Source organism: Seriola aureovittata, chromosome 11 (assembly GCF_021018895.1).
Source record: "Seriola aureovittata isolate HTS-2021-v1 ecotype China chromosome 11, ASM2101889v1, whole genome shotgun sequence".
Classification (NCBI taxonomy): Eukaryota; Metazoa; Chordata; class Actinopteri; order Carangiformes; family Carangidae; genus Seriola; species Seriola aureovittata.
The window spans coordinates 14,451,771-14,474,659 of record NC_079374.1 but is presented as its reverse complement, the minus strand read 5'-3'; the positions used below and the strand labels follow the sequence as shown (position 1 = coordinate 14,474,659).

General features: G+C 40.0%; 4 protein-coding genes and 1 long non-coding RNA gene across 7 annotated transcripts in view; 2 read left to right on the top strand and 3 right to left on the bottom strand.

Annotated features, from left to right (window-relative positions):
- Nucleotides 1–69: 69 nt before the first annotated feature.
- Nucleotides 70–7,820, bottom strand: abcb11a (ATP-binding cassette, sub-family B (MDR/TAP), member 11a). The gene is made up of 24 exons (XM_056389454.1): nucleotides 7,591–7,820; nucleotides 7,431–7,515; nucleotides 7,190–7,323; nucleotides 6,919–7,090; nucleotides 6,700–6,824; nucleotides 6,430–6,604; nucleotides 6,208–6,321; nucleotides 5,980–6,090; nucleotides 5,770–5,895; nucleotides 5,472–5,675; nucleotides 5,194–5,364; nucleotides 4,891–5,080; nucleotides 3,968–4,049; nucleotides 3,757–3,865; nucleotides 3,511–3,675; nucleotides 3,310–3,414; nucleotides 3,050–3,211; nucleotides 2,748–2,951; nucleotides 2,395–2,636; nucleotides 2,125–2,281; nucleotides 1,835–2,032; nucleotides 1,525–1,731; nucleotides 1,049–1,195; nucleotides 70–973 (listed from the first exon to the last, which is right to left on the bottom strand). Exons 1-24 carry the CDS (start codon nucleotides 7,803–7,805, stop codon nucleotides 773–775), a joined length of 3,801 nt encoding a protein of 1,266 aa, XP_056245429.1. The 5' UTR covers nucleotides 7,806–7,820; the 3' UTR covers nucleotides 70–772.
- A 3,511-nt stretch (nucleotides 7,821–11,331) lies between these two features.
- On the bottom strand, nucleotides 11,332–13,383 carry LOC130177341 (uncharacterized). The gene is made up of 2 exons (XR_008829001.1): nucleotides 13,247–13,383; nucleotides 11,332–11,500 (listed from the first exon to the last, which is right to left on the bottom strand). It is a non-coding gene; the product is annotated as an uncharacterized LOC130177341 (long non-coding RNA).
- On the top strand, nucleotides 13,341–16,512 carry dhrs9 (dehydrogenase/reductase (SDR family) member 9). 3 transcript variants are annotated; one of them, XM_056388978.1, is made up of 5 exons: nucleotides 13,341–13,479; nucleotides 14,793–15,109; nucleotides 15,338–15,596; nucleotides 15,690–15,853; nucleotides 16,145–16,512. In XM_056388978.1, the coding sequence occupies exons 2-5, from the start codon at nucleotides 14,797–14,799 to the stop codon at nucleotides 16,366–16,368; spliced, it is 960 nt and encodes a 319-aa protein (XP_056244953.1). In that variant the 5' UTR covers nucleotides 13,341–13,479; nucleotides 14,793–14,796; the 3' UTR covers nucleotides 16,369–16,512. The 3 variants fall into 3 exon arrangements, with proteins under 3 accessions (XP_056244953.1, XP_056244955.1, XP_056244952.1); XM_056388980.1 differs by having other exon boundaries at nucleotides 13,373–13,512; XM_056388977.1 differs by lacking the exon at nucleotides 13,341–13,479 and adding an exon at nucleotides 13,705–13,874.
- Nucleotides 16,513–16,649: 137 nt separating this feature from the next.
- On the top strand, nucleotides 16,650–22,596 carry rdh1 (retinol dehydrogenase 1). Its single transcript, XM_056388981.1, has 6 exons — nucleotides 16,650–17,086; nucleotides 18,171–18,206; nucleotides 18,337–18,667; nucleotides 19,899–20,157; nucleotides 21,074–21,237; nucleotides 21,323–22,596. The coding sequence occupies exons 1-6, from the start codon at nucleotides 17,084–17,086 to the stop codon at nucleotides 21,547–21,549; spliced, it is 1,020 nt and encodes a 339-aa protein (XP_056244956.1). The 5' UTR covers nucleotides 16,650–17,083; the 3' UTR covers nucleotides 21,550–22,596.
- The window catches only part of lrp2a (low density lipoprotein receptor-related protein 2a), a 46,506-nt gene continuing 45,286 nt past the window's right edge, over nucleotides 21,670–22,889 (bottom strand). The window contains exon 79 of the mRNA XM_056388976.1: nucleotides 21,670–22,805. Within this exon, the coding sequence (XP_056244951.1) occupies nucleotides 22,635–22,805 (171 nt within the window). The 3' untranslated portion in view covers nucleotides 21,670–22,634. The remainder of the gene's footprint in view (nucleotides 22,806–22,889) is intronic.

The window sequence follows — 22,889 nt, the reverse complement described above, 5'->3', positions numbered from 1 at the left end:
TAAATATTCAGAAAACTAAATTAAAGAAGAAAGATATTTGGAATTAACTAATTAGAAATCTGAAAGCAAATGAATGGTCATTACATACTTTATTATTTTCAATGAGGAAATAACAGTGACTTTTGTCCAGAATCCTGTGCATTGTAATACAATTGTTTTAAATTCTCGCGCTTCTCCTTTAAAATTTTTATACTTAGGATTCATCACATACATCTCCAAAACTCCAAGCTCACTGTTCATGTTTGAAAATAAAATGTGACCAATGACAAGGTTTAAAACATTACAGTAACAAACAAATATCAGGATTTTGGGGCACTGTCAGGTGCTATTACAAAAACTGTATTAGTTACTAAAAGAACACATGACTACACAAATAATCACAAATTACACAAGAACAATTCAACACATTAATTTCAGTCCAACAATAGAAACATGGTCAGATGTTTGTAAAAAGTCTTATTCTTAAACTCTTAAACTCATAAACAAATAAATACACAATAAATAGTTTTATCTCCACATAATCACAATAAACCACATAATTACTAAAACTTATTATTCAAAGCAGATGATGAGAACAATTTGCGCTCTGTATATGCTTCCTGAAAAAAAGTTTCCCCATGATTTATGTAGAATGACTGGGGGCGTAGCATGAATCTAATGTCAGTGCTTCATCAAACACTCTCTCAGTGTGATATCACAAGATGACACCATATTAATGAAATGTAAAGTGAGGCCTATACAAAAATCATTGTCATCATATGCTCATACGGGCCTAGCTGATAGGAGCACCTGTTGTAACCAATTTATAATAGGCACCCCTCTTGGCCATGAGTTTATCATGTGTGCCTTGCTCTATGACAACTCCACGAGCCATCACTGCGATGATGTCAGCAGTCTGGATAGTAGATAGCCGGTGAGCGATGACGATGCAGGTTCGTCCTTTTCTTGCCTCATCCAAAGCAGACTGGACAGTCTGCAGGGAAACAAAGTCTTGGTTAACACTTTGTTTTTTGTTTGTGCTGTATGATAGCATTTAGAAATGTATCACCTTTTCACTTTCTGTGTCCAGGGCCGAGGTAGCCTCGTCCAAGAGCAGGATCTTGGGGTTCCTGACAATGGCTCGGGCAATGGCGATGCGTTGTTTCTCTCCTCTTGACAGCTGGGAGCCCTGAGCACCAACTTGAGTCTCATATTTCTAGCAGTTTGTAAATGTAGTGAGAGAAAGCCAAAGTTCACAAGGTCAGCAGTTGTGATCGTTAAAAAGAATTTTATTGTGTTGGTAAATCCGAACCAGTCATCTGATGAAGTCACTATGATACAGATCATGCATATATTTTAGGTATTCAGCTGAACTATATAGGTTATCAAGGTCAAATTACCTCCCAAAGTTATACTTTTAAATAGTGTGCGATTTAAATTGTGTTTTTGTTAACTAAGAGGGTGGCTTACCATACTGATTACATACCAGGATAACAATAGCAATACTAGTAAAACTTTATCATTAATTGAAGTACTTCCACTTACATGTGGTAGTGTCATCACAAAGTCATGTAGGTAGGCTTTCTTAGCAGCCTCTACAATCTCTTCCATGCTGACGATACGTGTGTTATGTCCATACTGTATATTCTCAGCTATACTGCAGTCAAACAGCACCGGCTCCTGGGACACTATGCCAATCTGAGCTCTTAGGAAAGGCACATCGACTGTGTGAGATGGCCGACCATCAATCAACTGCAAATAAAAGATGAAATCATTAAGACATCGTTGATGCCTTTGGAGTAGATTAAATTAATTTTGTGGTAAGTGCAATAAATTTCTAAATTGGTCTACACACCACGCGGCCCTCATCTGGGTCATAAAACCTTTCCAACAGTTGAACACTGGTGCTTTTCCCACAGCCGCTGCTCCCAACAAACGCCAAAGTCTGACCAGGCTTCACAGACACAACCAGGCCATTCAACACCTGGGTATCTGGCCGTGTTGGATAGGTGAACTTACAGTTGAGGAACTCTATTTCACCTCTGAACGTATCCTAAAGATGGATAACAAAGCTTAATCAGTTCATCAGGACAAAATTACATCGTATCATGCATGATTCCATCTTATTTACTGAATTGAACCAACCCATTTCTCTCCATCTTTGTGTCCTATGCTGATTTTAGGAACTCTGTCCAACAGTTTGAAAAACTGAGCAGCAGCAGTTTTGGCTTTGGCGTAATCCGGCGTGAAGGAGGAAGCTTTTCCCAGCGCCGTCCCACTGATTACTACAGCTGAAATCACCCTAGATGAACAACACATGAGTGCTGGGTTGATGTTTGGTTATCACATTACAAAACACAAAATGGAAGTCTGTAAAAGTCAGATTTCCCCAGAGAACAAAAGTGTTTTACCAACCTGAAAACGAACATGTATTGTAACCCCTCAGAGCTAACCAGATAGCCTCCGTATCTAAATGAAGCAGCGTATGCCATGAAGATGACACACTGAGCAAAGCCAAAACAGAGGCCATAGATGTTGGCTTTCTTTTTGGCAGATTTATATGGAAGCTCGAGTTTCTGCTCATATGATTTCACAAATGAGCTCTCTTTGGCAATGCCTGCAATGGTCCTGATGTTGGCAAGAGCTTCACTGGATACCTGGGGGAGAGAGAGATCTTACACTGTAGCCTGTGATTTTTACAGAGAAATGAATAGATAACAGTGGACCGAGGTGGCAAATGTTCATATAATGGTGGAATAGGAACTTACCCGCCCTGCTGCTTCCATGGCCTTTTTATCTTCATTTGCAAAACCTGTCAGCATTTTGGCTTGGAATACCCCAGATAGCCCAATGAGCGGCAGGAAGCACATAATTACCAAAGTTAACTTCCAACTGAAGTAGAAGGCAATGATGAAAGATGCTCCAATGCTGGTCATTGAGTTAACGATCATGCCAATCTGAGAACCTGTTGCCTGCAGAAGTCGTATCACGTGTAAAACAACCATATTCCAAAACTATGTGTTACAAATAATGTGAGATAGAGGTGCAGGCCAGTAAATTTGTTCCGTACCCCCTGGACCATTGATGCATCAGTAGCCAGTCTGGTGGTAAGAGCTCCCGGGCTGTTTTGGGGGTCATCAAACCAGCCAATTTCCTGTCTTAACATGGCCTGGAAGCCCACTTTCCTCAGACGGCGGGTCAGCAGCTCCCCAGATTTAGCAAAAGCATATCCCTGGAACATTAGATCTGAGTCAGTCTGCATGTGAGTCCTCTCCTATTTTTATTATTCTGTCTGCTCTAAACATTTCAGTTATAAATGCTGATGCAAACCTGTAAAAACTGTGAGAAGAAACTAATCACAGCCACAATGCAAAACAGAACACATATCCCATTGATTTGCTCCCTCTGTTCGTTCACGTCACGAATGGCAAAAGTCTGCAAACATAAAGATCATGTAAATCATTAAACAAACTACCTAAACTAGTAGCAATAGAGTATAAATCTATTGTAAGACTTGGGAGCAGGCCTTACACCAAGAATTTGGCTGAACAGGACAGCATAGATGGGGTTGACAGAGCCGTTGATAGCAGCTCCCAGTGAGCCCAGCAGCATGTAGGGCCACTCTGGTTGGTTGTACCTAAGGATACGTGCCACTGGGGCAGGCTCTACATGTTCATCTTCAACATCTTCACAGTTCTGTTAAAAAATACGCATTAGATCTATTTCATTTCCACGGGACAATTGGCCATAAAGTTAATGTATTATAAGGGGAAGTACATTTTCTGGTATGATCTCCATGTCCGAAAGGATCTTGAGGCTGCCTGATAATGCATCAGGGACACAATCATTTGACAATTTGCTCTGAGATCGCAGCCGACCAAAGCTCCTGCAAGAGTAAAATTGAGAACATCAAATTATTTTAATGTTGACACAATGTTCTGTTCTTCTGTTTTTCTGACACGATCTCTTTCAGCTGGATTTACTGTACCCTTTACTGGATCTGCAGCTTCCACTTCTTAAACTCCTCACTTTCAGATCAAAGTCCTCTTCCTGAGCTTCACTGACTCCATCTGGTAGAAAAAGATAACAAATCAATACAGCTTTAACACAACTGCTGAAGCTTCCGCTGCTCTTCCACAGACACAGGTAGGCCAACTACACTCAAATACACTACAGGATTGCCCTGTGGCTCTCGCTGAGCGTTTTGAAATGGGCTATTTCAACCAGTCAGAACTGAGCTGAACAGGGACTTTGTGGGTATAAGAGTGTTAAGGTTGGAGAGTTTTGTCTCCACTCAGAACCTGGGTTACAGCGCTAGTTTTATTTCGCACATAGAGCCTTTTTCACAGCAGACATTTTTGATTTGTCACAGCAGGAAAAGCACAGGTGTGATTAATAACATTAACCAGGGCTGATGTGGCAACACTTAACAATGCGCTGTAATGAACTGAATAATTACGCCTGTGCTTTTTCTGTTATGACAAGAGAAAATGTCTCGGATTAAAAGGGAGTATAGCCTTCATGTGACGATGCCAGACACTTGTGCCCTCTGATGACACAACATGACACAAAGCTGTGACTTTGGGTCATTCAAAAATGTAGAAAACCACTTAAGCACTCAAACAGGTCTGACAGATCACAGCTATGTTTACAAGCCTGTACAGGGGGCTTTCAACAAAGTGTGGCCTCTGACTCTGTCTAACAGAAGAAGGTGGGCATGGTAACACAGCTGATAGCTGATTGGTTATCCTGACTTGACTTATTCACACACAAATTTGTCCCTGGCCTTTATTGTAGTTCTAAACACACGCCGAATAGCACAGACCCATGCATTATTTGCTGCAACAGGTTGTTTTTTTGTTGGTGAGATCACGGTCTAAGGATGTGATATGTACTCCACATAAATCCTACCATTAGCTGTACTGGATGTGCCTTGGTTCTGCAGGGTGACCAGGGTGAAATAGACACCTTTCCTTTCTAGTAGCTCACTGTGTGTCCCCCTCTCCACAGCCTGTCCATGCTCGAAACCAACGATGACATCTGCATTTCTAATTGTGGAAAGACGGTGGGCTATAGAAATTGTTGTTCTGCCCATGCGCACCTGCACATATTCAAGTTATTAGAGTCTCATTCCACGACATAAAACAATATGTTAACCAAGTCAAGAAGTGTGTGTTGTCTTGTGCTGTGAAGTGCACTGACAGTGTGGCTCACCTTGTCCAGTGCCTCCTGGACAACAGCTTCACTCTCATTGTCTAAGGCGGATGTGGCCATATCCAACAGCAGGATCTTGGGGTTTCGGATCAGAGCTCGAGCGATAGCGATCCTCTGTTTCTGTCCTCCACTCATCTGGCCTCCACCTTCACCCACCATAGTGTCAAATTTCTGGAGAATAGTTTCATAGTTTCAATTACAGCAGTTTCAGAACGTGTCTATGAAACTGTCAAAGTGACTGTAATTCTTCTGTGTTATCTTTAAATATGAAAACACACCTGGGGTAGTTCCATTATAAAATTATAGGCATTAGCCTCCTTTGTTGCCTGGGTAATGTCTTCCATGGTAACTCCAGGTCGACCAAAGCGGATGTTTTCAGCTATGGTTGTAGAAAACAGCACTGGCTCCTGCTCTACTATACCAATGAGAGATCGGAGCCACTGGATGTTTAAAGTACGGATGTCATGGCCATCCAAAGTCACCTGAGAATGAGAATTTTATATGTGATGTTACACTGAAGCCTTCAAACTTTCCACTGATGTCATGTGTCGTCCGTGCAGTTGCTCGGATATTTACCGATCCTCCCTTTGGATCATAAAACCTCTGGATGAGCTGGACTGTGGTGCTCTTTCCAGATCCGCTTGGTCCAACAAAAGCAGTGGTTTCTCCTGCTTTGATCTGCATGCTCAGATCATTTAAAATCTGAAAAGGAAGTTGGATTTTCATCTGTTTCATTTTCAGAACTGAGTACATGGACATTAAGAACTGCTAGGCAAAGAAAATTACCTTGATTTCAGGCCGGGATGGGTAGTGGAAAGTGACATTATGGAACTCAATGTCACCATTAACTCTGTCTAATTTGTGACCCTCTTCTGAGAAACAATCAATTACTGGTTCCTATGAGCACAACAGCACAGAACATTATTTTATGGTGAAGAATCTTTCTCTTAAAATTAACTGTTTCCAATCTGAATTGTATCTACTATAAAGTCTTGAATAGCATCCTGATTTTACCCGATCAATTGTGTCGAAGATGTTCTTTGCAGCTGCACGACCAGAAGCAAAAGCCTCCAGGCACGGTGAGGCCTGACCAAGGTTCATAGCTGCCATGAGTACTCCAAAAAACACCTGCAAGCAAACACAGCAGCCACATGGTGAAACAACTGCCACAGTCTGAAATACTTGAATATTATATCTATATATAAGTATCAGTTGAATGCATTTGATTTTACATACCTGAATAAGGCTACCAGGGGACAGCTCCTTGGTGTCAATGACCAATTTAGATCCATACCAAAAGGCCAGAGCGTAGCAGAGGAAAATGATGCACCAGAGGTATCCCTGAAACACTCCTATGATTGTGCCCTTTTTCACGCCCCAGTTCTGAGCTTCCACAAGGTTTCTGTCATATCTGTCCAAAGTTCAGTTTTTAATTTCATTTTGAATACAGGAGCAATTGCCCACCATCATCAACTTGTTGTGATCCTAAAAAAAATGACAAAATACCTTTCAGCTTCTTTTTCTTCCCCCCCAAACGCTGCTACTGTTCTAATGGATGACAGGACCTCGTCAGCCACTGCCCCTGCCTTCGCATAGGCCTCCAGCTCTTGTCCCGTCAGCCTGGCCACAGCCTTCAGCCGCAAGGAATCCAAAACACACAAAACATTAAAAAACATATTATTTATTTATTTAAACGTAACGTGTGACTCACAAGTGGACTCCTACCATAGCCATCAGTCCAGCAGCTATACCAATCAGCGGGCTCACAGCTATGACCACCAAAGTCAGCTTCCACCCGCCAATGAATCCAACCATGAAGCCGAACACAAATGTGGAGATCCTCTCAATGAATATAGACACCTGGTCAGCGATGGCGTTGTTGATCTTGTTGATATCACTGTAAAGGAAAGAAGACACCAGAAACACATACTCTATGTAAAACATTCTCCCAGCCATGCGCTGATAACAGAGGCGCAGAAACAGCGGCCCAACTCACTCAGAAATCCTGGTGTTCAGTTCACCAACAGAGTTGCAGTCAAACCATCCGATCTCCATTTGCATTACTTTTTGGAAATAAGTCTTTCGGATTCTCTGAGTCTGTCTTGCGGCCGCTGACACCCAGAAGACGATCTACATGGTGATACAAAATTACTTGTTTGAGTTGATGTAATGTGCTACACTGTCATGAGACATAGGGTTATCAATTAAAGCTGAATATTGAAAGAAAAAATACATACTTGAAAATAACTAACACAAAGAACTCCTAATCCAATCCCAATATAGTAATATGCAAACATGGTCATCTGTGCTTCAATATCCACCCTGCCAAGAGAATAAAATGGTAACAACAACAACTCTTAACTCAACAATCACATCAACAATAAACTAATGACTCACCCACAGTAGACAGTACTGTTTTCAGGTGTTTCATAAACGGAGCCATTTATCCAATAGATGGTGTTGTTGCTGCAGTACTTGTTCGGGTCTTTCAGTTCTTGGACCTCAAGCTCATAAGCCACAAACGTGTTTGTCATCATGCCATACACCAGAAGCATGAGAGGCGAAGCTGCACCATGTATTAGGGCACACAAACCCCCCACTACCATCATCATGGTGTCTTTCCAGGTGGCGAATCGAAACTGCAAAATAGAATTTGTGGATTTAAAAAATAGTAGTTGACTATCTTACTACATTGTCCTACATTGTAAGATAATAATTTTGTTAATGTCGAAATGGATGGAATCAGTTCTAAACGATAGGCATTTGATGATAGGTTAGACATTTACCAGTTGAAAGTATCCGACACTCAGTGTATTTTCTTTTTTGTTGTCATCTCTGAAAAATATGTAAATTATTTAACAAACAAATAACAACTGCAAATATATTGTTGGTCTGAACCATATTATATAATGGGTAATGTCAAGTCTCCCAACACAAACTTACCCATTTTGATTGTCTGCTGAGGAGAAGGGTAAAACTATATTTAGAGCTGTCTGTAATTATTTAGCTTTTCATACAAAACATTATTGTGTCGGTTTTGTGCAATGAAAGAAGCTCACTCACCTTTTTTTGATGTTGTTGTAAATCTGATCGATTTCTTCATGTTTGTTTGGTATCCAGTCAGGCAACTGTAGATTTAAAAAAAAACAAACATAAAAATTGGCTATAATTTGGTTGTATAATCAGTGGAATATATGAATGTTACTGGAGTACATTTTCAAAATAAGTTCGATAGAGCTGTGTTTTACATTCATTACAGTCCATGTATACACCTCAAAAGTCTGAGAAAAAAATCCAACTTTCACACAAGTTAATTTTCAATTTGTAAGTTATAAATCAAGTTAATAAATGGTGAATTCACTGACGCCACTGACTGGCACGAAAGGCATGACACGGTCTGCTGACATGTGCTCAATAACTGTAGACAATAAGAATTTAAAAAAAGATCTAGAGTTTGAGGAAAGAATGGTTTTTGTTCATGTGAAAAAGTTGAATTGTTCAAAATTTACATTTTTTATGAAGCAGCATGGACATAAGATCTGAGGGAAAACATTACAGCAACACACTGCTTTGATCAGCTTATTCAGTGTCTAAGAACAGCAATTATTAGTGAGGGATCCCGGTTGAGTATTTACACAGAAGCACTTTAGGTGGAAGAAAAGTAAAAATGTACTTTACCTGGACCTCTCAAAATGAATCTCTGGTTTCCTCAGAAATCCACTGACAACACTGAGGCTCATTAGAGGCTCGTCCCTTATTTTCAGGTATGCCCCTCCTTACCCATTATCTATATCTCCATTAGACTGATAAGGGTCGTATCACCATTACAACATTTACTACACTGCATTTGTCAGGCAAAATTCAATCACTAAGCCAAGTTAATGTGCACGGACTGCAATTAGTTAGACCATTATATCATTATATCTTAGTTGTACCGTTATACAAAGTGGCATTTGTAAAATGTGAAATTTGGTAACATTGTTTGGTTACATAAAAAACTGTTCCTTAGCATTTATGTGTTAAGTTGTTATCACAAGTGGCTGTAAAATGGGTCAATGACCACAAGGCCATTAGTTATGGTCAGGTGCCGTCTCAATAGCATCACATGATTAAATCAAATTTGTTGTGGGTGGTAAAGTTATGGTACCAAACAGTTAATTGAAGTCATTCAAATGGTTTTGTGAAACTTTCATTATTTATACATTTTAATGAACACATATGAATGAAGGCTAAATAATCACAGTACTTACTGTTCTAGAAGACCCTATGCAAAACGCGTAACACAAGTTCACATTTGACCTGTGTAAGAGGTATTCATTTCAGACAGTTTTTACAGTGATGTTTGTTCCTGCTCTATGTTGAAGAGCATGACCTGCCATTGTGAGAAAAAATTTACATTGAACAATGACTCTTGGTTGAAGATCAATACAAAGATTTTTAAAAAGAAAGAGATCAATTACCTGTCTTCTACCATCACTGTAACTATTTAACTATACCCAGCATTGTGGGGCAATCTACCTTTACAGTCAGTAATATATAAGTATTTGTATGAATATATAAAAATAAACTGCTTTCTAAAAGTGGAAATGGAAAAACATTTATACTATCCAAGCAGATGTTTGGGGGGTTAATGCCCGCTAGGACAAGTACCTAGGTTCGGAATTTGCTCCTTTTTTATGACCAGTTATTATTCACAACACAGGTGATTGATAATACCAGAGGGAGGAGGGGGCTCGAGTCAAAGACACACTGTGATAAACACTGACTGCTCCTCTGGATCTCTCTCACAGAGCTGAGTGCTGCCAGGCATGTAGAAGCCTGCACTAATAACTGTGATCAAATGTAGTACGACAGAATCAAGAAAAGTATACACAAGTATATTTAATAAAAGTAATAAAAGTATATTTCTACTTTGGTGTGCCTGTCATGTATTCAGGATATGTATATTAGAGTAAATGTCATGTTACATGAGATGGGACAGTGCAGTAACCAACACTCAGGTTCCAGGGTTTCCTCCAATGAGGAAACTACTTTTTTGTCTAAAAAGGCCTCAGACAAAGGAAACCATAAGACCAGAGTACAGGCAGAATAGATATGAGGACTACCTGCTCAAAACCTGGTTGTCCGGTGGACCATCAAAACATCCATTAAATTTTAAAATCTTTACCAGCTTCTCTGTGTGTTCTGTGTACAGATATGTCCAAGGTTGAATTTATTTCGCAGTCTGACCACAGAGCCAATACAGGTCTGGCTTTACCGAGATGGAAAGCCTTACAAGCTGTTTAAGGGCTGCAGAACTGGCTTTTCTTCTCCTCCATGCCTACGTTACTTGATAGCTACATAATGTTTCATGTCTGTTTTCATCAGAGACCGGCAACATTAGACGTGATAAAGTTGGCTAACTTGCTGTTTAATGGTGCTATGGGTAGCTGGCTTACTCCTAGCTTTGCTGTGGAGCAGATGGCAGAAATGTGGGTTAATGGTTGGCTACCTTGCTGTTACTGATATTATAAATCTGTTCGGTTAACGTTGCTATCGCTAGCTGGCTTTCGACAGCTATATGGGTTAATGGCTGTAGCTGGATTGGTAATGAAGTTGTGCTTCTTGTTGTGTGCTTAAGTGGCCGCCTTGCAACACCTTGCTCGAACGTGAAGGGAGGGGAGGGTTGAGTCCAAATGGAGGCCGGAGTTGTGGCTGACGAAGCATTTGTTTTGGTCTGAGATACTAGTGGTCTATTGCAACATCTAGTGGCAGTGAGAGTCTTTTACCTTTAAAGAAGTTTGTTACTTTGGAAAATACACTTAATCCTACTGAAAAATAGCTGAGAAAATTGATAGGCTACCACTCTTATGTCTTTACTGAAGTTACACCCAGCACTTGGTTAGCTGAACTTAGCAATAAGGCAGGCTGGGTGGCTCTATTTGAAGGTAAAGATAAAATACATGTTGTATCCTATAGGGTTGTGGGATCTTATCCATAGTCAGATCTAGAGAGATAGACACTTACTTTATTTTCCCCAGGGAGAAGTTTGGACTCAACAAAGCCAGACAGTTTCTTGGCTGCGAGCAGTCTCAGCTGGTTTACTGGCAAAATTCCATTAAAATACGGTGAGATGTTAAACAAGAAAAGAAACCAAGGTACAAGGAAGAATTTATTGTTAATCTTCCATATTCAGAATACAGGTGAACGAATTTTCTTTCTTCAGTGTGGCAGACTCCAGACCAGATGTGGACCATGGAAATAAACTTTCACAGCAACCTCACCCAGTCTGCTTTTGAGTGACACGTCATGTCACCTCACCTGTCAGCTGTAGTCAAAAAGATTGTTGTCATTCACAGAGAAAAGAACCAGTTGAAGTTATCATATCAAGCCTCCAGCACAATAAATGTAAAATCAATGACATAGCAAGAGCAGGCAATGGAGGCTTCTCTGAGAGCAACATGAGTCTTAGGCAAACACAAGAAACCCTTTTCAGATACTGAAGTTATGAAAGAGTGTTTGAGTGATGTGATGGAGGTCTTGCTGGGATGAAAGCAAAAGGATGAAAAGAAGGGGAAAATAGGTCAGATATCAGTGTCAGATTCCTCTGCAGCAAGACAAACAGAGATTCTTGCTGAAAATTTCCCCCAGCAACTTTGCAATGGCATAAAACAGGCACAGTTCTTCTCATTTAGATTTTATGATGAAGAAAAACGAGTTTGTGAAAATATTTTGGGACTAAGATCCCATCATGGCATGGCAAAGGCCTTCTGACAGAGGAATAGATTTGAAGCCGGTTGTCTCCATAGCTACTGACGGAGCACCATCCAGGGCAAGAGAGGACACTGGTTCAATCCTAAAAGACTCAACAACTGTTTTGATATAACACAGAATATTTTACCAAACAGTCCTATGTGCTAATCTGGGTGAAATGTACAGAAGCCAAGGCATCATCCGCACTGCAGCATCATATGCTGCATATTCACCTCAGCAAAGGCAGAGTACTGGAGCGTTGCTGAGGCTTTCACACTGAGCTTCAAACCCTCCTGTCTGAGAAAAAAAAATGCAGAAGCCCAAATGTTTGCAGGTTTTCTCCTAAATGAAGAGAAATTTGGAGACTATTGCATTTCTGACAAATATAACATTCCTCCTGAATTACCTTAATGTCAAGCTTCAGGGCAGAAACAACACAGTGAGTAAGCTCCTGTCTGCAGTGCCTTGTTTTTCATAGGAAGCTGGAGGCGTTTTTGAACTCTATAAATTCGACAAACCAGATGGGAAAAATCAGCTTCAGAATCATGCCTGGTGTTTGTGGTGAAGCTGACTGAAAATTTCCAAACAAGCTTTGAGGGCTTTAACTTGGGAAAATAAGTTGTAGTTCGCATTGAAAACCCATTTCTTGTCAGAAATGCCACTGAATTCTCAATGGAAGCACAGAAACTGTCCCCTGGGACAATCTTTGTCTGCAGGAAGCTCAGTGTGGCCCTATCATTTTCTGGATTAAAAGGGGTGAAGGATGCCCAATGTCTGCAGAAGCTTCAAATCCTCACCATGTTTGTGTCGACCTACTAATGCTAGTCAGTGTTTTCATTTGTGAAAAGAACATACAGAAGGACAGTGAACTCAGAAAACTCACTAATGAGCACTTACATGGATCTCTTTTTGTTTAGTTTATGTTTGCATGATTATGATAAAAATCATTATAACACCATAGTTATACTGTTATACTGTTGTTGTCACTCCCTAGGTTGGGGCAAATGAACAACCCAGCATTCTGGGTTAAATGGTCAAATCCAGCGCTTAGGTCAAAGCAACCCAGCGTGTGTTTTGTCCATAGTTACCCAGCAGTGGGGTTAAGGTTTGGTTAATTTTCAACCCTGCAGTTTTTTGAGTGTAGGTATACGAAGATAGTGTAATATTATTACAGCCAAAAGTAATCAACAATACATTAAAAGTATGTCTTCGTGAATGTATTCATCTTAATTATATTTTATTTGCATAAAATAGTGCAATATTTGTGTATTTACATATTCATAGTTTCTCAAAGCAAAACTGTCCGAAATATATGTCTTACCATTAAATCATGTATGTGTCCCTATCTGACCCTGTCACGTGGTGTCCAGCAGGCGGCGCCCCTCACACATCATTATCTTCTACGGGTAAAAGAGGCCAGACGACGGAGGCTGACATTTCCCGGAAGTCACGGGGAAGCACCTTCGAGTCAAGTAGAGAAAGCAAATAAACTGGGCAGGTCTCCCTCTTCTTGTGGCGTTTCTTCTGGAGGTTCTCGACCTGCAGTGAAAGACGGTAATTCATGCACTAACCGCACAAAATACACACGTAAGTTTCTTCTTCTCGCTCGACCGAGACGTTCAGCTCGTTCAGTCTAGTCCGGTTCGGTCCAGTTGTTCTGAGCCTCCGTCAACTTCATAAAATGTTACAGCTTCTCAAATGGAAGTGGGCGTTAAGTCTGAATATCAGCCTCATTGTGGAAGCATTCAGGCCATTTAGTCGAGACAAGGCTTAACCACCAGAACTTTGTGTTCGGCTTCATCATGAATCGTGACAGACTTTGTTCATATGATTAAGACTAGTTCTGTTAAAACTTTAGTCTAGTGTTTGGACCATGAAGACATGTCAGACGTTCAGCCTGGGAACTTTGTGGGGAAAATCAGCTCAAACTTCATCATTAAAACGGATAGGTAATCGGTGGTAATAATCAATAATCTTTATGGATCTTAAAGTTGTATTTATGCTGCAGCTCCAGGTTTGTGCAAGTTGATTTAAGTATCTGAAGCACAAGATACACCATCACAGGTCAGATGTATTCAGAACTGAAATGATTAGTTGATTGATCAGTGAGTAAAGGAAGTGAATATAATCAACAATGATTTTTATTTATTTATTTAATGATATTTTTATTTAATAGCACATTTCACTACAGGCAGGCTCAATGTATTTTAAATGATCTTTCAAGCAATAATACTTTCTTTCTTTTGGTCTTGTATGATCGTAAAATAAATATCTTCTGAGTTTTGCACACATGGTCAGGTTTATCAACTAAACAATCAATCAGTTAGTTGAGAAAATAATCTGTTATGAGAATAATTATTTGTTGCATCCCAAATATTAAGGCTCAGTCGGGCTAATTTGTGAAATGACAGTTATGTAAGTTGTTTATAAATTAGTCGATTAACTGATATGTCAGTCGGTTAATCTTTTAAGATTGATTAAGTCACCGGTTTCAGCTTCTCAAATGTGAATGTTTGCTGCTTTTCTTATAGTAATTTACTAAATGCACAAAACTCCAGTTCCTCCTGTTCCATACACAATAAAGTGACATACTTTCACACACAGTCAATATTGGGTTTGAAAGTCCATACTTTTATCCAAAGTGGACTCTTGATCTTAAAAAAAATCTTTCACCAGACAAAATACCAGATAAAGCAACAGCATGGAGTGACAACATGTCAACATATCAAAAGTAGATGAAGGAGGAGCCCATTTCCTTTTTGAGTGGACCGGTCATTTCAGAAGCATTATAGAGCAGCTGTCTTCTTATTTGGTTTCCGTATTTCTCTTTGTTTTTCTCACGTCAGCGTTTTCTTTTTTTACCTCAGAAAAATGTTGCTGTATATCCTCGGGCTGGTGGCGCTTTGGTTCGTCTATCGCTGGTGCAAGGAACTCAAAAGGGTGTCCAACAAGGAAGAGAAATACGTATACATCACTGGCTGTGACTCTGGGTTTGGTAACCTCCTTGCTCGACACCTGGACAAGCTGGGCTTCCGCGTGATCGCAGCCTGTTACACTGAGAAGGGTGAGGATGAGCTGAAGAAGATCTCCTCCGACAGACTGACGACGACGCACCTGGATGTCTCCAACTCTGAAAGTGTCAGCAAAGCAGCAGCTGCGATCAAGACTTTGGTCGGAGTGAAGGGTGAGTGGGTTTATTTTATTACGTTTATTTTATATGCTTGTTTATCTCATGGGTGTTATGTTAACTCACTAGACAAGACATTTTAATAAATACACAGTAGCTTCACGTTTACTCTACAGTCAAAGGAAAGGTGTCAATCTTAGCTAACCTCTAAGCAGTGGTTGCACTGTGCGCTGCATGTGGGTGTGATCACTATCACCTCTTTGTGTTTATCTTGTGTTGCTTCAGGCCTGTGGGCTGTTGTGAACAACGCTGGAGTCGCTGTGCCGTCCGGTCCATCTGACTGGCTCACTATAGAGGATTATAAATCCATGCTGACCGTCAACCTGTGTGGAGTCATAGATGTGACACTCAGCGTCCTTCCTCTCATCAAGAAGGCCAAAGGGAGAGTGGTGAACGTTGCCAGCGTGTTTGGGCGAATCAGCCCGTTCGGCGGACCCTACTGTGTGTCCAAGTACGGAGTGGAGTCCTTCAATGACAGTCTGCGGTGAGAGAGGAGATGTAACCTTTTCATGCTGCACACACACTGTTGTTCTCGTGAGTGTGTTCTTTACTTACAGCGGCTCATTTTGTGTTTCAGTTTAAACATGGCACCGTTTGGAGTCAAGGTCGCGTGCATTGAGCCAGGGTTCTTCAAAACCAATGTGACTGATACAGTGATACTGAAGAATAACCTGCAGAGGCTGTGGGACAGATTACCTCAGGATGTGAAGGACGATTATGGAAAAGCTTTCTTGGACCAAGGTGAGTTACAGCATTTGTTAACACTTTATTCCACAGTTCTTTTATTTCCTCATAATTTACTAATAGTTTTTAAAAGTTTCCTGTAAAGATATTTTACCAATCAAACATTGTCTTACCTGATATAAACATACCTATACCTTTTAATTAGCGCCCATTCATATAATTGTTTTCCATGAAACTACCTAGTAAATTATTAGGAAATGATTAGGAATTTAAAAATTTGAAATTAAAGTGTTGCCCTACTAAAGTGTACTGCGTATAAACCACTTGTGTGACATGTTTCTCTTTCAGGTATGAAGGGGTTGGATGACAGGTTCAAGGTGTTCACGGACTCGGACCTGATGAAGGTGGTTGGCTGTATGGAGCACGCTGTCTCTGCCGTTCACCCTCGTACTCGCTACTCTCCTGGATGGGACGCAAAGTTCCTCTGGTTGCCTCTTTCATACATGCCAACCTGCATCTCAGATAAACTTTTCCTTAAAAGTAACCCCAAACCCCAAATTTCTGTCCTGTAGTTTCTGTCAAAGTAGTAATTTTGTGGGACAGGTTTACACAAAGAGAACTGACATTTCTTTCATTTTTTACACACAATAAATGTTTGCAAGTTAAGTATTCCACCATTGATAACATCATATAAACATATTCTGTATTATAAAACATGTTTGGTTCGTCATTATGTTTTTTGCTTGACTCTGGACATTAGCATGCCTGCTGTACAGATTATAACATCTCAGTTAATGGCCTCTGATCACAGACGATGGCATTTGCTTCTTGAGACATCTTGAACACAGTGTCACACCTCTGTCAACTTGTAAAGCTTTTGTTCTTGATGGACTTTAGCTCCGCTGTGTCTGTTTGAACTGAAAGTTTGATCATTAACGTTCATTTGTTCTCAATATCAAATACGCAACAGCGTTTTATCTGTAACCTTTGGGCAGAATTGTTGTGTTTTCAGAGTTCAGTCACATTTGAGGTTAAAAAAAAAAAAGGGGGGGGGGTGCAGTTATCAAAACCTGGGGTCATGTAATCTGGTGTAGTCTATTACACAACCTCATGCTGTTATAGCCACAATGGACCTTGACTCTGCAGACACGCTCAAGTCAGTCCAGAGAAACTTAAGCTTAACGTCACCTGGAGCGTCCAGTGTTGACTGAGAAAGGATCGCCGCTGCATTAGCTTATTTCATTATCTTCATCAAGAAGACACATCTACAGCTAAAGAATTGTAGCAATGGTATGTGTGCATTATTATTATTATTATTATTATTATTATTATTATTATTATCATTATGTATTTTAATTCAGTATTGGCTTTGATGCCTATCGGGAGTATCCAAACGGCTGGCATATGAATGTTGACCTGTTATTTCTATTTGACACAAAACATTAGGAACAGACATTAATAGTGACAGACATAAATGGACTACTTGGAACGATTTTGTAGTTTTTGCACTAACCAGCTAAACGACATCTGATGCCATCTGGTGGACAACTGAAACATGAACATATTAAAGGTTCAGTTCACCCAAATCCCTCTCATCTTATTGTGGTTCTACCTGCCTAGGTCTAGGATTTCCACTGCTGAGATCCAGCACAGTGGAGGTAAATGGGGCTTTGTTTGTGGTGTTGAAAGCAAATTTTTTAAAATGACTGGAGAACCACAAACAACATTGAGTTAATCTCTTAATCATCTTTTCTATTATTGTTGCACAGTGGTGGAAGAAGTACTAAACCCTTAACTTATGTAAAAATTGTAATACTCCAATGGAAATTACTAGTTACTAGTAAAACTCTTATTTAGTTTAGTACAGAAATATTACAAGAAAATTAATGTATAGTCAGTAAAGTCAAATGACACATTATACTGAAAAATTAACCCTGTGAGTGAGAGTGAAACTATTATTATTGGATTAATATTATTAATGCATTCATGTGTAAATAGCATTTGTTCTCGGGAGGTGGTATTAATTTTGACTCAACTATATTTTATTAGATGATCATATTTGTTTAATGTGAAAAGTAACTAGTAATTCAAGCTGTCAAATAAAAATGTTTAAAAAAAGTTTGTAGAAGTTCAAGCCGGGTGTTGAATTGCTCTGTCATTTCAGTTGATGGTCTGTTAGTGCTGGATAATCCCTGCTGCTTATTCCCAATAAGGATAAGGGTTGATGAGTGAACGGGGGTCACAGTTATTGTTAATAAGGTTGTAGCCAAATAGATGCACGTTGGGTATTTACATGTTAATCTTCATTGCCTCTGTGTGTGGGAGCTGTAATGTTTTGAACTTGAAGAAACTCATCTCAGGTTCCTCCATTCAGGTGTCAACTGACAACCCAATGACGTATTTATTAGAGGTAAGTTTATTTCTCCTTCTGTTTGCGTAAATATTCACATCTGTTTTCACCACTTTTATAGAAAAGAAGATGGCATGAAAAATGTTTGTTTTAATCCAAATGTGAATTAAAAGTGAATCGTGTGTTTTAGGTAATCCTGTCACATCTGGTCTTAACCTCTGCTTTACTTCTGGCCGCTCTCACTGCCGCCCGCTGGCACATCAGAGACTCCTACAAGGTGGGAGGCTTCAGCCAGAAGCACGTGCTCGTCACGGGCTGCGACAGTGGCTTCGGGAATCTGCTCGCCAGACAGCTGGATCGAAAAGGTTTCCACGTCATAGCCGCTTGTCTCACGGAGAAAGGTGCGGCAGATCTGGCAGCGGAGGCCTCCCCCAGACTGAAGACCCTCCTGCTTAATGTTACAGACAGCGAGAGCATCGGGAGGGCGGTGGAGTTCGTGAGCGGAGAGGTCGGAGAGCGAGGTGAGCCGGGCGGACAGCGGGGGGTAGGCTACACGCAGATAAGGTGCCAGTCAGAGTGAGGCACTGGAGGAGATAAGGCAACCTGGACCATCCCATCAACAAGCCATCATCCTCCTACTGATAGCATTTAACAACCAGAAACACAGCAAAGCTCCTGCAGACATAAATCTGTAAAAGTTTAACCAGACTTCATTCTAAACTTCTGAGAAGCTTTTTAGACCTTACTTTGTTTGTGGAGTGGATTTACCTTACCTTTTTTCACTGGGTTCGATTCTGTTTTAACACTGTACAGTCTCTACTAGATACTGTTCTTTACACATCAACACTGGTTACATAAGCAAAGTGCCACTCCATTACTCCATGAGGATCTTGGGCAAATTTAACCATTCACAGAGAGTCTTATTAGATTTCTGTCGACAGTAACTTCAGTTTGGTGCCTTTCAACCCTTTACAATAATTATGAATCAAAGATATCACTTTTCAGAATCAGTCCTTATTCATCAAGTACACATGTACAAGGAAGTGATTTCAGTGCAGGTGTCAGTACAGCAAAAATAAAGAGGGAATAGAATAACAATGATAAGGTTATAATAAAAATGTGCAGTGGAAACAAATCCAAATACCCATGAACATTATTTGTATATTGGTGGGACAGACAATTAGTAGGTTGAATCAAATCAATTAATCATTTTACAAATTTGTCAAGTAAAAAAAGGAGCCTATCTGGATAAAATGTATTAATGTGAAAAAGTATAAGGAATTAAGGAGATCAAGGCCGTTTTCAGCCTTTGTAAGTAAAGACCATCTAAATTAAACACGACCATTCTCTGTGATACTATGCTTAATTCTAAATATGCTTTACTTTCATATGGATGTATGTCAGTAGTTGAGTAATTTAACCAGCTAAGATAGCAAATAATTTAAATATATTTACGTCATTTTCAAAATAATAACTTATAACAAGCCATTTTCACAGATTCCCTTCTCACACACGTATAAACATCTGCTGGTTTGCTGTCAGACAGATGAACGCTGTAGTAGTGCGGGTCTGATGCATGTTGATGAGACGTGAAACAGACCAACTGAAAACTTCCAACACATCTCTGATATTTATGAAGATAACAGATTAAAACACTCACTGGTGCTTTGTTAACAGAAGAGAAATAAAGATGAGAAGGAGATAACTGCTGTCAGTGGTGATTGGTAATTATCCCGCCTCTTTCCTCTGCAGGTCTGTGGGGGCTGGTCAATAACGCTGGCAGGTCCACGCCCATCGGCCCGACAGAATGGATGCAGTTGGAGGATTTCACAAAGGTTTTGGATGTGAATCTGATAGGAGTCATTGAGGTGACTCTCCAGTTCCTGCCGCTGCTGAAGAAAGCCCAGGGCAGGGTGGTAAACGTGGCCAGTATTCTGGGCAGACTGTCCCTCACTGGTGGAGGATACTGCCTGTCCAAATGTGGAGTGGAGGCCTTTTCTGACAGCCTCAGGTAGAGGAACGAAAAACTGATTCATCTCACATCCTGTTAAGATTTACACATTTCTGTAAAAGGGGTTAGTCGAGGCAAAACAAACCTGTAGTTTCTTTAAGAGTAAAGCTTAAGGGCAATTTGGCTTTTAGACATCAATCAATAAATATAAATGCAGAAACATAAACAAGTGTTGTTCAAAAACACTGCTGTCACTGTCACCAAAACCATCTAGAGAAAACAGTGAGAGGAAGAAGCCAGAAACCAAACAGGCCAAATGACATTTTGTTTAAAAAGATAGAATAAATGGTCCGTTAGGATGGACTGACCTGATGCCAGCAAGTGTTTTTACAGCACACATCATTTTTTCCAGGAACTGTTTGTCTTTTACACTGATTACAAAGTTAGAAACAGATGATGCTGTTAAAACTGACTTAGCAAAGAAAGTACAGAACACTTTCAACAGAGACTTGACAACTTTCAAACAAGCCCAGAGGTTCCTAACATAGGTGTCAGGCCCCTCCGTAGGGACACAAGATAAATCTAAGGGTGCCAAGAGATGACTGTTGTGATAGGAAAGAAGGAGAGAGGGCTCTGCTGGACGAACGTGTTCATATCTTTCTCTTTTCTCTAATGTTTAATGTTTTGTCTGAAATAACTCTTTGGGCCTCAAACAGCTACTTGAATGAAACCACTTGAGAAGTTCAGAGGGGAAATCGCCCTTTGGTGGACCTGCTTTTATAAGATTATCATATGTTCTTTATGTGAAATCTTAATATGAAAAGTAACTGGTAACGGGTGTTACAGTCACCAGCAAACATTTTGTAAACCTCACCATGTAAAACTACTTTTAAAGGAAAATTGTTGACAGAAGACTTAAAATGCAAATCTTTGTAGTTGCAGTAAAGAAACGTAATTGTCTGCTTCTCCTGCCCAGGAGGGACATGCAGCACTTTGGTATCAAAGTGAGCATTATCGAGCCTGGTTTCTTCAAGACAGGAGTGACTCGGCTGGATCTCATTGAAGCCGACCTGAGGAGGCTGTGGACTCGGCTCCCTCAAGATGTCAAAGCCTCATATGGAGCCAAATACTTTGAAGACTGTGAGTGGCGGTACAGTTGATTTCATTCAGCAGCAGTGTCAGTTAAATATCCCTAAATGATTCCTCTCATTCCTTCCCCCAACAGATGTGAAAGCTCAGGGCTTCTCCATGGGTATCTTGTGCAGTCCAGATATCTCCAAGGTGACCAGGTGTATGGAGCACGCGCTGACAGCTTATTCCCCTCGCACACGTTACGCAGCGGGCTGGGATGCCAAGCTTTTTTGGATTCCTCTGTCTTATATGCCTTCGTTTGTTACAGACTTTGTTATCAGCGTGCTTCTTCCTTCACCTAAAGATGAGAGAAACATCTAGCAGACAACCACTGCCACTGTAAAACAGTTTGTATGTTTTTCTGTGTATATGTATGAAAACATGAAACTGAAACACGTTATGACAATAAGTGGTTAAAAAAAAAACCCTGTCCAGACTGTGTTACAAAATAGGAAATTTATTCATTCATGTCTCAGCAGCAGCAATTTAAACCACATGGGCAAATTCTGGATGATCACAGGTACAGTTTTATTTGTCCTCATTATGATACAAAATAAATCATTCTGTAAGGTAAAGAATTTATTCACCGTGTTTATAAAACAAGTCTACATCTTGCATCCTCAGGTCATGTTTTGCTCCTCAATATAATCAACTACATAAATTTATTTCCATGCAAACAGACATGGGCGCGTTCAAGTATTGTTCCAAACTATTTTGGCCATTAATCCAATATCATTACTTTAAGAAATGATCATGTTGATTCAAAGTCACAAAGTCAGGGAACGTAGGTAGAGGTTAAGTATGGTAAGTATGCTTTGCACACGTATTTTAGCTTGCGCATCTGTTTATACTGGAGCACACGTGAGTTAAAATCCAATTTCTTATATCTTGCTTTAATTTCTCAGCCCTGAAATGAGGTATATAAACATGAAAGATGAAGTAAATACATCTTCAGTTTTGTTCAGTGGCAAAAAATGTCATTATCCAACACATTTCTCTAATACCCTTTGATCATACAAGTACTGTACATTCAGAATGCAGCCCACCTTTTACATGTGTTACTGTGTTTATGTTGAACTATTCATAGGATCTATTTCAAAGATATTTTCTGACAAAATCTTACTGTTCAAATTTACAAATATACAACATATTTATTAACATTTCTATCAGCAGCTTCAGTGCAAAGATATACATATTGTACATCAGAATAAAGAAAAAAACATTAACACAAGAATTGGCGTAAGAAATGTCAGAAGGCATAGTCACAGAAGACTTTTCTCTTCATTCTGTAGAAATGTATTTCTCTTTTCTAAAACAATTTGAGTTTTGTACACAGGCTGCATAAAAAAATAAATTCTGTGCAAAGTGTGTTTCTTTTTTTTCAACTCCCGTCCGTGAGAGAAGGGTTATACATCGCTGTCCTCTTTAACGAGGTTGGCTGTGTCTTTGAAACTGTCCTCGGTTGGCGAAAAGGTGCTGGGACGATCCCTCTTCTGAGGTTTGGCAGGGGGGACAAACGGAGAGGGTTCAGGGGCAGAAGAGTCCCCGCTGCTGGCTACAGGCTTTTCATCCTTCATCTGTGAAGCAAAGCAGAAGGTTAAAAAAAAAAGGTGGAAAAAAAAAAAGCAACTACTTTTTGCTTTATAACTCATGTCTGAAAA